The following is a 16819-nucleotide window of genomic DNA, read 5'->3' on the forward strand; positions in this document are numbered from 1 at the left end:
TAATGACGGTGTGCTTACTTCTAGGAAGTTACCCTGTACCCTGCAGTGCACTGGACGGAAATGAGCCATGTGCACGGGAACTGTACCATGGATTTTTTTGTGTATAATTTACAGACAGTTGTCATGTTTAGGTTGCTCTTTACCCCGGTTATGCCATCTGATGTCTGCAGCAGGGGGCTCACATTTGGCTCCCCAACACAATGCATGATACATACTCCTCTTATATGTCCCGTGCCCAAGTGTGTTCTTTTCTTTCTTCCTGATCGTAGTTCAACCACTATTTGCTTTCACTGCTTTAGTAAAAAGTGAGTTCTGACTTCTCATTTAATTTTTCTCTCCTAGACAGTTAAATCTCACACAGAAACAGATGAGAAACAAACAGAGAGCCGTACCATCACCCCACCTGCTGCACCCAAACCAAAACGGGAAGAGAACCCTCAGGTAGGCCGAGCCTTCGAGAGGCCTGGCTCAGTCTGTGATGTGGAGTTTGCTCTTGGCTCTTTTGTTTTGTTTTTATTGCATTTCATACTTTTTGCCACTTGTGTCACTCCCCTGGTCCTTTTGTTTACAGTTTGTTTTTTGTTTTTTTTTTTTTGGTAGAGCCCTTGTGTTTTTGCCTAGGACTAGCCTTGGACCATGGTCCTCTGACCTTAGTCTCCCCAGGTAGCTGGGATTATAGACATGTACCACCATGCCCGCAAGATATCATCTGCTCTCTGAATTGCTTGATTCCACTGTTGTTGGGCCAGATACAGCAGCTCACACCATAATTCTCGCTACTCAAGTGGGGATCGGGAGTATCTCGATTCAAAGCCATCTCAGGCAAGAAGTTTGTGAGACCTCCTATCTCAACAAATAACTGGTCATGGTGGTATCTACTTGTTCACCCCAGTTACAGTCTAAGCTGGTCAGACAAAAAATTCAAGACTGTCTAAACCCAGAATAACACAAAGAAAAATGAGCTGGGGCATGGTTCAAGTGATACAATACCTACCTAGCAATTTCGAGGTCCCAACTTCAGCTTCCAGGACCACCAAACAGGCAAAAAACAAACAAACAAGAATTATCTAATATTATTATTAATCAGATTAGTCCAGAATGGATTTAAGTGTGCAGGCCTGAAGGTTGGTGACTAGAACATTATAAGTACTTCAGTGTGTCAAAGGAAAAGTTTTGAAATGACGTTCATGTACATCTTACACATTTGAAATGTAAGATTAATGATCATTTTTCCAGATACTCTATTGTATTCCTAATGATTACATTCCTGATGTTTGTCTCAGACATTTGTAAGATATCTAATTCACTCAGCTAATCTGTTTGCATATTGATTGTACTTGTTAAATGGACAGTTTTTTTTTTTTGGCCCATCCTGGGGCATGAACTCTGGGCCTGAGCACTGTTCAGCACTGGGTTTCTTTTTCTCAAGGCTAGCATTCTACCATTTGGGCCATAGCGCAACTTCCAGCTTTTTTTGTGATTAATTGAGAGAAAAGAGTCTCATGGATTTACCTGAAGCCCCAGCTGGCTTCAAACTGTGATCCTTAGATCTTAGCCTCCTGAGTAGCTAGAATTACAAATATGAGCCACCAGTGCCTGGTAAATGTACAGTTTTGTTATTACCATTTTGTTGTATTAGAACCTCAAACAAATTGAATTAGTAGCTCAAAAGTAGCTCATTGAAACATAAAGGGGAGATAAAAATGCTGATACCTATATTATCATTGGACTAAAATTATAAGCATAAGTCGGGTGCAGTGGCTCACACCTATAATCCTAGCTACTCAGGAGGCTGAGATCTGAGGACCGAGGTTCAAAGCCAGCCCAGGCACAAAAGGACCTGAGACTCTTTATCTCCAATTAACCCCTAGAAAACAGAGAGTGGGGCTTGGCTCAAGGGTAGGGTCATAGCCTTGAGCTGAAGAGCTCAGGGACAGTACCCAGGCCAATTTCAAGCCCAAGGTACACACACACATACACACACACACATACACACACAATTATAAGCATAGAGGCCAGGAGTGTGGGCTAGTGATAGAGTGTTTGCCTATCATGCACGAAGCCCTGTGTTCAATTCCTCAGTACCACATACACAGAAAGTTGTGCTGTGGCTCAAGAGGCAGAGCAATAACATTAAGTGAAAATTGTCTAAGGACAGTGCATATGCCCTGAGTTCAAGCCTTAGGACCGGCAAAATAAAATAAAATAGAAATTATAAGCATAAATAGAAAGCAACACTGATACAAATATAGAATTTGACTCTTATCTGTATGTCTGTAGACAAGAGAACAGTTTAGTGTGGCGCTTTTGAACAAGCATCTGTGAAAGAATAATGTGGACAGGTAATATAATAATGAATATCTGATAGTTGGATTTTATTAAACCAGTAATCCATTTCCCTGTATCTTCTGTGTATTCTTTGTAATGAAACCATGTCTGATAGTGTCATGAAGCCATCAAAGCCTCATAACAATTTTTTTCAAGAAAGTAATGATTTATTGAGCCAGTTGAGGTTTTTCTAAAAATATCAAGTACAGTTTTTTCTGATATAAAATGTATGAATTTTTAATTTTATCTTTAAAGAACAGATCAAAACTTAAACCTGAAATAAGTATTAGTTATACAAAATGCTATAAAAACTTGTAAAACTATCCACATAATTAATGAGAAGTACTACTCTAGGTGAAGAAAAATAAAGCAAATTATTAACAAAATTTCCTTTTTTAAAGAAACTGAAGGGGCCAGGAGTTTGGCCTGGTGGTAGAGTGCTTGCCTAGCATGCACAAAGACCTGGACTTGATTCTTCAGTACCACATACATAGAAAAGCCGGAAGTGGTGCTGAGGCTCAAGTGGCAGGGCCCTAGCCTTAAGGAACAAACGCTAGGGCAGTGCTCAAACCCTGAGCACCTGAGTCCTGAGGCTTGAAAGAGTTCAAGCCTCAGTCCTGGAAGGTATCTCATGTCAGTATCAAATGATATGTATGCGGACAAGTGGGAGCCATCTATTCTAATTGAACAGAACCACCGATGTACAGAGAATGAGTTAGCTCCTGCCATATATGTGTTGTGTATGAGGCAAAACCTCTTGGAGGCATGGTTTAAGTGATAGAGCACCATGGGTTGGGAGCAGAGCCTTATGATAATGTGTTCAACTAGCATGCAAGAAGTCCCGGGCTTCATTCCTCAGTATCACATACACAGCAAAGACGCAAAATGGAGCTGTGGCTCAAGTGGTAGAGCATTATCCTTGAGCAAAAAGTGTCCAAGGACAGTGCCTAAGTTCAACCCCCAAAACTGGAGAGAGAGAGAGAGAGAGAGAGAGAGAGAGAGAGAGAGAGAGAGAGAGAGAGAGAGAGAGAGAGAGAGAGAGAGAGAGAGATGAGCATGAAAGCCAAATGAGTGAGGTCCTAAGTTCAAAACTCTAGTACTGACACAAAAAGGGATGAGGGACAGTTATTTAAGTTTTGTCGAGCTTTGTTTTTGTTTTTGTTTTTTTCCTGTGCTGAGTATTGAACTAAGGACCTTGTGCGTTCTAGTGATTGTATTTTTATCATAAGAAAAAAATCAAAGCCATATTTAGAACTCTGAAGGTGCACTGGGTGCCAGTAGCTCACATCTAGCTACCCAGGCAACTTTAGAGGATCTCAGTTTGAGGCCAGCCCAGGCAAAAAGCTCAAAGGAACCTTGCTCAACCCAGAGCTGGGTGTGTGGCTTGTGCCCATCATCCCCGCTAGTGGAAAACGGAGCTTAGGGGATTTTGGTTTGAGGCAAGCCGTGTGCAGAAAAAGTCCCCAAGACTCGGTTTAAACAGAGGAAGTTTGGTGTGATGGTGCCAGCTATCATCCTAGTATTTGGGAAGCTAAAGTGGGATTGCAAGTTCTAAGCCAGCCTGGCTATCTATAGTGAGATCTGTCTCAAAAGAGTGATTTTAAAAGATCAAAATGTAGTATTCATGACTATTGACTCTTAACAATTTTGATGATGTTCTTTATTCATTGGAAAAGAAGTGTGATGTATTTGACATATTTAGAAACCATGTGCAAATGAAGACCTCAAACAAACAAAGGGAAGAATAGAAATCAATGCATTGCCCCTTTCAACTTGAAGTATCTTAACATTTTTTTAAGTATGAAATCGTATCTTTAGGGTTTCTCTGAGGGAAGTCACTCAAGATGATTTTTTTCCCCAGTCCTAGGGCTTGAACTCAGGGCCTGAGCACTGTCCTTGGGTTTTTTCAATACTAGAGCTCTATCACATAAGCCACAGTACCACTTCCAGCTTTTTCTATGTATGTGGTTCTGAGGAATCAAAGCTGGGTCTTCATGCATGCTAGGCAAACATGCTACCACTAGGCCAAACTCCCAGCCCAAGATGATTTTTTTGTGTGTATCCTGGTTCTGGGAGTTGAACTTAGAGCCTTGGCATTGTCTCAAGGCTGCTGCTTTACCACTTAAGCCCCAGCTCCATTTCTGACTCTTTGGTAGTTAATTGAAGATATGTGTCTTAAGGATTTTTCTGCCTGGGCTGGCTTCGAACTATGATTCTCCTATCTCAGCCTCCTGAGTAGCTCAAGATGATTGGTGTCCAGCTTGAGATGATCTTTGACATTGAAAAACTGGAAGCTGCAGGTTTCACTCATTCTTTTTGACCTGATAGACCAAAGGGCCCCAGAGTACTCACAGTGGATGCCACCTGCTCCTGCTTCCTCAAAATTCAGCTTCTGTCAAGTTGTTAACTCACTAGGCAAGCTTTCCCCAATGTAACCAGGAACTTTTGATGGGCTTTGTGAGAATGTGCACTGAAGTACTTCTTTTGTTTTCCTGGCACAGAAACTTGCCTTCATGGTGTCTCTAGGGCTGGTAACGCATGACCATCTAGAAGGTAAGATATTCTCGGTACTGCCTTCCTTCTGGCCCATAGCTTTGTTCCTGAAAGTGGTGTTTGAATGAATTCCTAGAATAGAACATTGGAACCCAAATAGAGTATGCTTCAACTGGTGTGGACTTTATTCCTTTAGAGGAAAAAGTGCCTTCTCTCTGTATAATGTTCAAGCCCTCTCCTTCCTAGCTTCAGTCATGCTCCTGTACTGGGAAAACCTCCCCAGCTGTCTGAAATAAAGTGGCTGGTGTTCACTGTAGATGTCTCGTTCACTGTCGGCTCGAAGAGCGAGTACGCCTCTGAAAAATCCTCATCTTATTTTCTAGTCACTCTGGGTTACCAGAATCTTAAGTTAGAAAGCTGCGCCTGCCCCTTGTTACTTAATTCAAAAATGGTGACCTTTGGTTAATAGTCTAAGGAGAAAGTTCATCCAGACCTCTGGACACAGCAGTTGAAAAACAAGTCAGGTTAGCTTGCTTTGAAGCATGGTTTGCTTCAAAGTGCTCAGTTTCAGAGGGCCACACAAAGGAATGCAGGCCTGCTTTCCTAGAGGTGAGGGTAGGTGGTCCGACATATCTTCTCCAGATCTTGCCTGGTTCCTGGTTTGTTAGAGGAAATCCAATACAAAAAAACATGAAGTTCAGATGTTTAGGTTCTCCACAACCATCTTCTGATCCAAGCCTTTTCTCTCTCCAAGAAATCCAAAGCAAGAGGCAAGAACGAAAAAGAAGAACAACAGCAAATCCAGTCTACAGTGGAGCAGTCTTTGAGCCAGAGGTACTCCAGGCCACGCCTGCCCTCTCCCTCATGATTGCCCTTTGCTTGTAACTTTCTCAGTCCCTCCCATCCAAAAGCCAGCAGAGGCAACCCCCTCCTTGTGCCTGGCCAGCCCTGAAATTTTAGAACTTGATCTGCTCATTCTAATATTTTTATCATTTACTACTTGACCCTTAGGTCTTTTTCCCTAAGTCTGAGCAGATACCTACCAAATATTTTTATTTCTCCTAACTTCCCAATACTGTCATGTGTAGTAGAGGCAAGCATCCCTGGAATATTCTCTGAGTGCCAAGTATACATAATAAACCCCATTAGCACTGAGACCTTGACATGCTTAGCCCTAACTCGTTGGCATGAGGCAGGTATTGTGCAATGTTAGTGATGACCCTGCTGTTCATCTAGTCCTCTTTCCTTCTTCAACCCTCAAAGCGGAAGAAGAGCGCAGTCACATACCTAAACAGCACAATGCATCCTGGGACCCGGAAGAGAGGTGAGTGTCTTTTACTTTCTTTTTTTGTTTGGTTCTGTTTTGTTTTTAATCTCTGTCTTGCTATTGCTTTTGCCTTGGGTTTCTTTTCCTTCCCTCCTCCCATCACTCTAGGATCTGGCTTCTTTATGCTTTGAAAATAGTTCTGTTGTAGTTTTCTGGAAATGAGGAAAAGAGAGAGTTCTTGCTAAGGCTGTGAATGAGGAATCAAAAGCTGATGTTCCTGGTTCCCAGGCTGAGCTGCTTCACAGAGATGGTTTAGCACAGTGTTTCAGCCCCAAGCCCCCCAGGCCATCCAGAATAGCTCAGTGCAGATCGCTGGCTGGAAGGAAGGTTTAGCATCCTGAAACAGCCGAGCACTGCTGTTGCCAAGGTGTTCTTAATAGCTTCTCGGCCATCCTGCTGTGCGTCTCAGCCATCCTGCTGCCAGCGAGGCTAAAATGTGACCAAGTTTCTGTGAACTACACATTTTCCAGGAAGGAGAAAACTTAGAATCTTTGAGAAGAGCACATCTCCAGCTAAGGAAGCATAGGGCTGTGTCAAACAGGCTCCCCAAAGCAGGGACTCCTACTCCTAAAGAGCTCTGGTCCCGGGCCGGGAGTTTGGTCTAGTGGTAGAGTGCCTGCCTAGCATGCACAAAGACCCAGGTTCGATTCCTCGGTACCACATACATAGAAAAAGGCTGGAAGTGGTGCTATGGCTCAAGCTCAGGCCCTGGGCTCAAGCCCAGGACTGGCAAGAAAAAAAAAAGAGCTCTGGTCCCATCTTCCGGAGTCTTCCATTTTAACCTAAGGACAGGAAAAGGCAGCAGTACTCTGTCTCACTGTGCAGGTCTAAGTTTGTTTTAATAGCTCAGGATTTGAGCTCATAAACAAGATACTGAAATTGTTCTTTGATGTCAGAAACACATCCCAAGGTCTGTTTTTTCCACATAATAATGTGTGCCTGAATTATAGGTCCAGGCCTGAAAGGTTGCAGAGTAAGTGGTGTAATGTGTATATGCACAAACCATCTTGGCACTGTTAGAAGCATAGGAGGTCACCCTGCCAACACCTTTGCCTTAGCCAGGACCATAACTGCCCCCTACTCCCACTCTAATGTTTCATCTGTGCTCGCTTTCAAGTAGCCAAAACAAGATAGATGGCAAATCCTAAGTTACGGCTTTATTTTGATTCCTGGACCATAATAAATAGTGCTATAAATTATTTTTGTTGTTTTGCATTCGGCTATTTTTCAGAGGCCACTAGGCCAGTTCTCAGATAGGAAGCCATTGGCAGAGGCCACAATTAATTGGCCTTCTAGTGGGCAGTAACTGCTAAGAAGCCATGGTTATGTGAGTTAGAAAGACCTTGATATCTCTCACCAAGGTCAGAAGTGAAAAGCTGGTATCTACAATGCTAGGCTGAATCTCCTTTAGCTAAATGAAGAGCATTGAGCTTTACCCCACCCAGCACTAAATTCTCTACTTTTAAAAGACAAACCAGTAAGACCTACCTTTGTACTGTAGACAGTATCAATTTAACACATGCCTGTGTCCTGACAGAATCATGACTCTTACGCATGATTTTAAGATCATCTGGAACCAACAAAGCCATGACTCCCCTACACCATTCACCAAGGCGTGTAGGCAGTTTTAGTTCTCTCTGTTCACCCCTTACTCTTGTACTGGACTTGTACTTATGATCACTCACAACTTAGAAACTGTAACCCTACTCTTAGAAGAACAGGACCCTGACTCAGATATGTGGTGAAAGTGGCTTCCCTAGACTTTCTGGGGCTCATTTATAGATTGCTTGTAGATGAGGTTTGCCTCAAAGTACTTTGCCTCAGTCAGGCCTCTCAGTCAAGAATGTTCTTGGCAGGGCCTTTGCCTTTTAGAACAACCCCAGTTCTCAGAGAAGAGAGATAGCTCTCAAACCACTGGAGATGGTAACTAGGCTAGAAATGCTTAAAATCATTGTTTAGCCAATACCCTATGTTATTATTATGTTTCAGTACTGCAGAGCCTCGCCCTCAGTGCCCATAACTGCAAGGAGAGGGAACAACTAACTGGAGTTTTTCCTCCTTGCTTTGCCTTCTTCTGTACTAATCAGCGGTTAAGAAGGACCAGGATGCAGGCAGGAGAGAAACAGAAAAGCAGAAATGCTAAATGTATTCATTTGTAGGAAACTGAGATTCCTTAATATTATTATAAAAATGAGTGTTGTGGGCCAGGAGTTTAGCCTAGTATTAGAGTGCTTGCCTAGGGAAAGCCAGAAGTGGTGCTGTGGCTCAAGTGGTAAGGTTCTAGCCTTGAGAAAAAAAAACCCTGAGCTCAAGCCTAGGACTAGCAAAAAATAAAAATGAGTAAACAATAAACAAAAGACATGGACAAAATCAATTCTGTTTTGGTTTTGGCTCCCACTGGGCTTTCACATCTTGATTCCCTGCACTAGAAATCTCAAGGGGTAATAGTCCAGGAACAGCACCACAGTGTGCCCTGAGCGAGGTCCCTGTGCACCAGCCCGCATGTTCTGTCCCTCTCCGAGGCTCTCTTCTCTTCCCTTCTTTTGGGACTCATGTAGTTGTTTCTAATGACATTTAAATCTTTGCTTCTGTTCTTTCCTTTGGGACTGTTGTATTAACTTTCTGTCTGCTACCTCACTTCCTTTTCCATGCTAGCCAATGAGGAACACTGGCCAAAGGTATGTAAGATCGTTTTCCCCTTCTCTTCCCCTCCCTATTTTCCCTTTTGTTCCCTTTTCTTGGTGTATAGGTCGTCCTCCAAAATACAATGCAGTGCTGGGGTTTGGAGCCCTTACCCCAACATCCCCCCCATCCAGTCATCCCGACTCCCCTGAAAATGAAAAGACAGAGACCACATTCACTTTCCCTGCACCCGTGCAGCCTGTGTCCCTGCCCAGCCCCACCTCCACAGACGTAAGTAACTGGGGGAAACTACTCTTTTTTCTGAGAGCTCACATTGGGAAACTGTTGTCCTGTGTTGTCTCCGTGCCAACGTGCACCTTCTTGACTAGCACTAGAACAGGAGCTAGCCCCACAGAGCCTCCTGCGTGCCATGCCACGTAGCTTTAACCCGGAGTGTCAGGACTGCCCTGTCCTGAAATGTCAACTACTGTAACTCCCAGTCAGAAGCTGAGTCTGATTTGCTGTGGATGAGTTCTGAGAAGAGAGACAGAGTGAGGAAGCACTTCATGAGATTGAGAGTTGTCTGTCTTCAGTGAGTTGCGGTCAGGGACTTGAACATAGCCTGTTCCCCTAGCAGCCCTTGTTTACTGCTTCAGGGACAATTCTAGAACTGCGAAGTGTTCTGTAGAGCAACTTTATTAGTCAGAAACAACTTCCTAAAGGAATCAGATACTTACCAATCCTCTAACCAGAAGCTTTAAGTATGTGAACTTGTGCTCTGATTTGTTAAATGAGCATTTACAAAGCAGTCAGTTTAGGATGGTTATTGAGACTGGAGATACAGCAAGGAACAAAACCAGTCCCTTGCCTTCAAGAACCTCATATTCTGTGGATGTGTAATCTTCCAAGCAGTGATTATGCTGCTTGTTCCACTGTGAAAACAATTGGAACAGATAAGGCATAAAAAAACGTAAGGTTGGGCTGAGAGTTTGGCCTAGTGGTAGAGTGCTTGCCTAGCATGCACGAAGACCCGGGTTCCATTCCTCGGTACTACATACATAGAAAAAAGCCGGAAGTGGTGCTAAAGCTCAGGTGGTAGAGCTCTAGCCTTGAGAAAGTCCAAGGACAGTGCTCAAGCCCTGAGCTCAAGCCCAGGACTGGCCAAAAAAAAAAAAAATGTAAGGTTGCTCAGGAGGCTGAGATCGGAGGATCACGGTTCAACGCCAACCCGGGCAGAAAAGCCCATGAAACTCTTATCTCCAGTTAGTCACCAAAACTCCACAAATGGAGCTGTAGCTCAAGTAGAGTGCCAGCCATGAACAAAAAAGTCAGAGCTTGAGATCCTATGTTCAAGCCCCACTGCTGGCATGCATAGATAGATAGATAGATAGATAGATAGATAGATAGATAGATAGATAGATAGATAGATAGATAAAGAGCTTGCTGTCTTGGAGGAAGGAACTAGTAGAGAACAACAGCAGTGCAGTGGGTGTGGTTGTGTGTGGGTGTGGGTGTGTCATGTTAAAAGAGCAGCACCAAGGATAGAAAAGTTGGAGCAGAGCAAGAGGATCAGAGCAGTGGGAGGTACGATTGCAGAGGTGGCAGGGCTGCTCGTACAGGGCTTGTGGCTTTTATTCAAAAGAAAATGGGAGACCACCGGAGTGTTTGAGTAGAGGTATAACCTAAAGTTTCACTTAACCCACCCCCCCCAATGAATTTTATTTTGAATTTTTTAAACCTATAGAAAAATTACAATAATGAACAACTATATACTCTTCACCTAGCTTTGCCATATTTATTTCTCACCTACACACATCCATACGCACACACACATACATACACACTTATTTTTGTGATGAGCTAGTTAAGTTTTACATTTTATAAATCTTTACCCCAAAATATTTGTGAGTATATCTCCTAAGAATAAAAGTATTCTGGGCGGGCGCTGGTGGCTCATGCCTGTAATCGGAGCTACTCAGGAAGCTGAAATCTGAGGATCACAGTTCAAAGCCAAGCCAGGCACTAAAGTCTATGAGACTCTTATCTCCAATTAACCACCAGAAAACCATAACTGGTGCTGTGGCTCAAGTGGTAGAGAGGTAGCCTTGAGCTGAAGAGCTCAGGGACAGCACCCGGGCCCAGAGTTCAAGCCCCACAACCAACAAAAACAAAGTATTCTTTTATGTTGCCACCATGTATTTATCAAATTGAGGGTATTTGATATCGACAAGATCTTAGAATATGATGTAAAGGGTAGATTCAGATTCTCCAATTGTCCCAGTAATTGCCTCAGAGACATAGTTCTCTGCTCCAGATCCAGTCCAGTTACTGTAATGGTGTTATCTGTTAGTCTCCTTTATTCTGAAACAGTCTTTTGTCTTTCACCACACTGGTACTTTTAAAGACTGGCTAGTTGCTCTGTAGAGTGCTTCTCTATGTGGACCATGACTTTCCATAGATGTCAGATTAAAGCATACATTTCTGGGGAACAGTGAATAAGTGATGATGGGGCCTTCTAATCACATCCCAACCTGAGACACATGATGTCAGTCTCCCAGTGTTGGTGATGTTAACTTTCCTGTCTTGAGGTCATCGCCCTCATGTGTTCACTCTTAGAGGTCTGCATTCCCCATGTCTGGGAACAGCTCTGAGTCTGTCTAGCTGAATACCAGTTTCCCTCCAGACTCTGTGATGTGATTTTATCTCTTGAATGTTTCTTGTCTACATTATAATCTTAAGGTGTTTGTGGAACCAAACTTAATTTTGGAAGGAACACTGTGTTGAAATGTGGAGAGGCCTCAGGGATGGTGGGATGGGAAGGGGAAGGCCAGTTAGAAGGCTGCTGCAGGTGCCCACACCTCATGAGGTGGGCGAGGTTGAGATAGAGGAATCAGGTCAGGTCCGCATGTAACTGGAAGGGCAGCAGAACTTAATGTGGGGTATGAGATAAAGAAAACAGTACATGACCTAAACTACTAAAATGATATAGCTGCCACTTACCAGTGGCTCACATCTGTAATCGTACTCAGGAGGCTGAGATCTGAGCATCAAAGTTCAAATCCAGCCCAGGCAGGAAAGTTAATTAATCACCAAAAGCTAGAAGTATGGCTCAAGTGGTAGAGCACCAGCCTTGAGCAAAAAAAAAGCTAAGGGATAGTGCTCAGGCCGTGATTTCAAGCCTTTACCTCAGTGCACACACACATACACACACACACACACACACACACACACACACACACACACACACACACACACACACACAGAGTTGCCATTTGTGAGAGGAATACATTTGAGAAGAGAACCCAAGGCTTTCATTTCCACATGTCCCTGTTCTTCTGTGACTTACAGAGGCTGTTGTTAACCTTCAAGGAAAAGCCTCCTTGAACATGAAGGTTCTCATTGCTAATAGCTCTCCAAGAGAGCACTGTGTAAACATTCTGAGTTAAAATTACAGAGGCAGCAAGAAGTATTACCTTTGGCCTGGAGTTTGGCCTAAAGGTAGAGTCTTGCCTCACATGCACAAAGACCTGGGTCTGATTCCTCGATATCACATACATAGAAAGAAAAAAAAAAAGCTGGAAGTAGTGCTGTGGCTCAAGTGGTAGAGCTCTAGCCTTGAGAAAGTCCAAGGACAGTGCTCAGGTCCTGAGCTCAAGCCCAGGACTGCCAAAAAAAACAAAAAGTGTTACCTTTGGAAAGGTCACAGAAGGTTCTCTCTTCTTTGCACATAGATGGTAGCCACTGACTCATCCTGGCTGAAAAGGTTGAACATTCGAGCCAACTTTCCTAACCATTTTTGCCATTAGTAATGTTCATTATATACAGGTTTTGTAAACATCCAGTTAATGATCACCAGATGCCCTTGTCAGAGCCTTTGTTTGCTGGCCTCTAAGCTGTGCTGTCTTTCCCCAGTCTTAGAATTGCTGAAAGGACCTCAGCTTGTTGGCTTCTTGGTGGAGCACTCTGTGAACCATGCACAGGTGCTAGGTTGGGTCACTTGGTGACTCTGTAGTTCTGCCCTCGAGTCTCTCCCTAACTATGTTGCTTTAGTGTTGTTTTCTGCTTGAGAGGCTCTGTGGTTTTCTTTAGAAACTAGGCCTAAAGGAACCAAATCACAAAATAAAAGCTTCTGCCAGGTTTCATCTTAAAATGCAAACACTTTGGAAATACGTTCAGTTCAACCCAATTGAATAGATTTTTTTTTTAAAGATAATTGACTTCTACTTCTGCAGTATCCTAACAGCAGCAGTGATTAAAATCAACACATAAGAGTTCTGTATGTTTGCTGCCGGGTAGCATAAGCCTCAACAACATTAATTAAACAATAACAGTTGAGAGCCAAGCATTTCCTGGGGATCAATAACCATCTCACAGGACTTAGTAATACAAGACCCAGCCAGACACTAATTCTCAGGATGTACCTTGTTGCTGCTATCATCATTTTTATGAGAAGGGAAGCTCTGTTGACATAATTATAAAAATTTTTAGCACACAATGAAGTTGCAGTTGACAGAGCCAGCATGGGTCCTGAAAGTACATCCTCACTTCCTAGCAAGGAACCGCAGGCCCAGCCATCTCTGGCTTACCATTTCCTTATGATAGTAATTGGATCTGCTATCCAAGCTAAGCCTTTGGACCTAGATAGAGCCTTCATGAGATTTCCTTCCCTCTCTTTAGAACTTACTGTACATGAATGAAATAGCTTGGCATTTTATATTCATTTTTATTGGTCATCAGTTCTCAAAATATGATCTGCAGTCCCTGAGATTCTTTCAAGGGGGCGATAAAATCAAAATGATTGTCATAATGGTTCCAAAAATACCATTTGCCATTTTCAAGCTCAATCTCTCAATATAGGACAGTGAAGTTTTCCAGATAGTACATTATATGGATAGTACATTATATATAATGGAATATGAACTTGTGTATTCTTTAGTTTAAAATTTTTATCAGTATACTATTTCTGTAACTTTCTATGATTCTGTAATTATTTCAGAGTCAAATGTTTAGCTGAGCACTGGTAGCTCACACTTGTAATCCTAGCTGCTCAGGAAGCTGAGATCTGAGGATTGCTGTTTGAAGCCAGCCTGGGCAGGAAAGTCCATGAGACTCTTATCTCCAATACACTACCCCAAAAAAGCCAGCAGTGGCGCTGTGGCTCAAGAGGCAGAGCATAGCCTTGAGCAAAAGAACCTCAGAGACAGGGCTCTGGCCCGTGCCCCAATACAATTGGGGGGAAGGAGAGTTAAATTCTAATACAGTGATTGTCACTAGATGTAATTCACATAGCCAAAAACTCTCTGGGGTCCTTGGAATTTTAAGAATCCTGATAGGAGCTGTGTATAGGATATGTAAACAGGACAGGGAACTTTCTGTCCTGTTGAGACTCCTCTTCACTTTCTCCACTTTCTCCACATCTTCATGTTCTTCTCCTGGGGGTAAAAGCACATCAACGCACCAGCCCAGCCAGTGCTCAGCACCACACCTGCTCCCCTCCCTTGCTTTACCTTGGGGAGCTTTATCTGCAGCTTCTGTGAAATAGTCCTAAAGTCTTATGTCATATATAATCTTGGGGCTAAGGTTCTAATCCTTCAGAGGAGAAAGGTTCCTTTCAACCTAATTTTAAAATAGAGGAAATCACTGTTGACCCAGAGGTGAAACCCCTTTCAGGGGAATGGGAGTTGATCCTTTAGGCTACCTTCTTGTGTAATAGTTTTGCACATGTACCAAGCATCTTTTTACTGTCCAGAGGTAGCAGTTTCTTATTTAAAAAAAAATTAAAATCTGTCCAAACAATGGACCTTAGAGCCTTTCTTCTTAGCTACCAGGGTGCATAGCAAATTAGAGCACACATCCTTTCCTTTAGACAGAAATTGCATGTCTGGAAGATGTGTTTCTCATAGTGGTGTGATAGTGGAGAGATGCCCTTATTCACTGCTTCTGTACAGTTCTCAGTCCAGCCTTTTGCAGAAAATCTCAGAATCCTAAAGCCACCCCGGCCTTGTCCCCTCTGTCTTCTTTTCCTCATGTCCTAGCATCTGGGCCTGGTGCCTCATTAAGAACTTTTTTCCCCCTGTGTTCTCCTCTCTACATTTTAAGTAGATCTGCTCTCTTCTCCAGCAGTTTTAACTGAGTGTTAAACTATCACAAAGGTAGTGGGCAGAGTGGACAGGGCAGCTTGTCACCTTCCATCTGGTAGAATATTTTTGAGGGAAGAATAAAGCCTTCCAGAATGGAATGGCCCATTGAACAGCAAATGCCAAATACTGGTTTTAAGAGAACATTGTAAGCTGTTGCCTTGGCTTCTTAAATCCTTCATGTTAGAAAGCTTGTATAAATCAGATTTGTTCCTGATTCAGTCTTTTCCCATTTGGCTTTTTTTTTCCTGAGTGAACAAGGAATTCAGTAGATCTTTTCTTCTTATCTTTCTTTCTTCGTCCAATGTCCCCTTCCCTCAACAAAAGATGGCTAAGTGAGGAGGCTAAATGTTTGTAATCACAATATTGTAAGACATTCTGATGAATGGGTCTCCCTTGCCTGTAGAAGTTCTGGTCTGTTGGTTGGGCTCTTACCAAAACTATCAGGTACACAGCTAAACTGGACAACTACAGAGCTTGAAAGAATGTAAAGCTCCCCACAGGGAAACCTCAGCTGTGTGGAACAGGAGGGGGCTTGAGCCATTGGCAGTTCCTGCTTTGCTTAAACACTTAATGTGTTGGAAGACCAAGTCACTGTGCTTGCCCTAAAGCATGTCTATGCATCTAAAATGTACATGTTAACGCTACACCTTTTCCCTTTATCCTTTTTCTTACCTTTCGTCTCAATTTCATAGGGTGATATCCATGAGGATTTTTGCAGCGTTTGCAGAAAAAGTGGCCAGTTGTTGATGTGTGACACGTGTTCCCGTGTGTATCATCTGGACTGCTTAGACCCACCTCTCAAAACAATTCCCAAGGGCATGTGGATCTGTCCCAGATGTCAGGACCAGGTACTGTGGCTTGAGCCAGATGGGGAGGGGCCCAAGAGGAGACAGGCAGTCCATAGAAATTTCTTGCCTGGGGGCATGAAGCCTTCATTCCCTTACAGGTTCCCCATCCTATAGGCCAAGGTAGAGATAAGCACACTTATCCTTATACCTCAGACAATTTATCCTCTTCCTAAAAGTCTAGATGCAAAAGTTCCTTCTGCCTCATTCTATAAAAATGGTACAAACTCATTCTCTGAGCATTCTTTTATTTTGGTTTTGACTTTTTTTTGAGACAGGATTTTATTATATAGCCCAGACTAATCTAGACCTCATTATTCAGCCCATGATGGCCTTGAACTTGGAATCTTCCTGCCTCAATCTCTTTGAGATTGGAGATTACAGGCACGAACCATCACACCCTGTTCAGGATATGCAACTATTCTTCCAGAATAAAATCCTTAAAAGAAAGTATCCAGTTGGTTAATTCAAATAACCACCATTTTAAACTCTATATTCTTATCACATTCAGAAAACTATCAAGGTGCTGGCTGTATTTCACAGACTTCAAAGGCCATGGGTATTCATAATTGTCTTAGTTTCCTCCCTCTTCTCTGGTTCCTGGTCTCATTTCCTCAGATATTCATACATCTTTACATCTTCATAAAAGGCTTTATTATAAGCTGTGTCTAGTCTTTAGGAAGAAGGTGAGGAAGTATAATCAATAAACCCCATAGCCTGGCAAACAGTGGGATCCAGCTCAGCTCCTTAAAAAACAAAATCCCTGATTTGGAAGAATTCTAGTTTTCACCTGTATTTATTATTACAATGCTGGGGATCAAACACAGGGCCTTGCATAGGCCAGACACGAGTGCTCTACCTCTGAGCTACATCCCTAGCCCAGGCTTTGTGACATAAAGGTCTTTCTGTGTTCCTAAGCTGACCTCATACACACAGAATCCTCTGCCTCAGCCTCCTAAGCACTGGAATTACAGGTGTGCACATAGACCAGACTATTTCTCACTTTCAGCCTCAGTCTTCATTCTTACTGTCTCCAGTATTAACAAACGCCCTCTCTGACTGTT

General features: G+C 42.9%; 1 protein-coding gene across 6 annotated transcripts in view; it reads left to right on the forward strand.

Annotated features, from left to right (window-relative positions):
- Phf21a (PHD finger protein 21A) overlaps positions 1–16819 on the forward strand; it is a 158042-nt gene that overhangs the window by 134458 nt on the left and 6765 nt on the right. For 3 of the 6 annotated variants that reach the window (XM_090347834.1, XM_090347836.1, XM_090347835.1), the window contains exons 8-13: positions 343–441; positions 4830–4881; positions 5576–5655; positions 6085–6145; positions 8804–8826; positions 15603–15758. In XM_090347834.1, coding sequence (XP_090203960.1) covers positions 343–441; positions 4830–4881; positions 5576–5655; positions 6085–6145; positions 8804–8826; positions 15603–15758 — 471 coding nt within the window. Of the gene's footprint in view, positions 1–342; positions 442–4829; positions 4882–5575; positions 5656–6084; positions 6146–8803; positions 8827–8897; positions 9062–15602; positions 15759–16819 lie in introns of all 6 variants that reach the window. The other 3 variants (XM_090347831.1, XM_090347833.1, XM_090347832.1) reach the window with 1 other exon arrangement.

Source organism: Megascapheus bottae, chromosome 16 (genome assembly GCF_031878675.1).
Source record: "Megascapheus bottae isolate mThoBot1 chromosome 16, mThoBot2.hap1, whole genome shotgun sequence".
In the NCBI taxonomy this organism is placed as follows: Eukaryota; Metazoa; Chordata; class Mammalia; order Rodentia; family Geomyidae; genus Megascapheus; species Megascapheus bottae.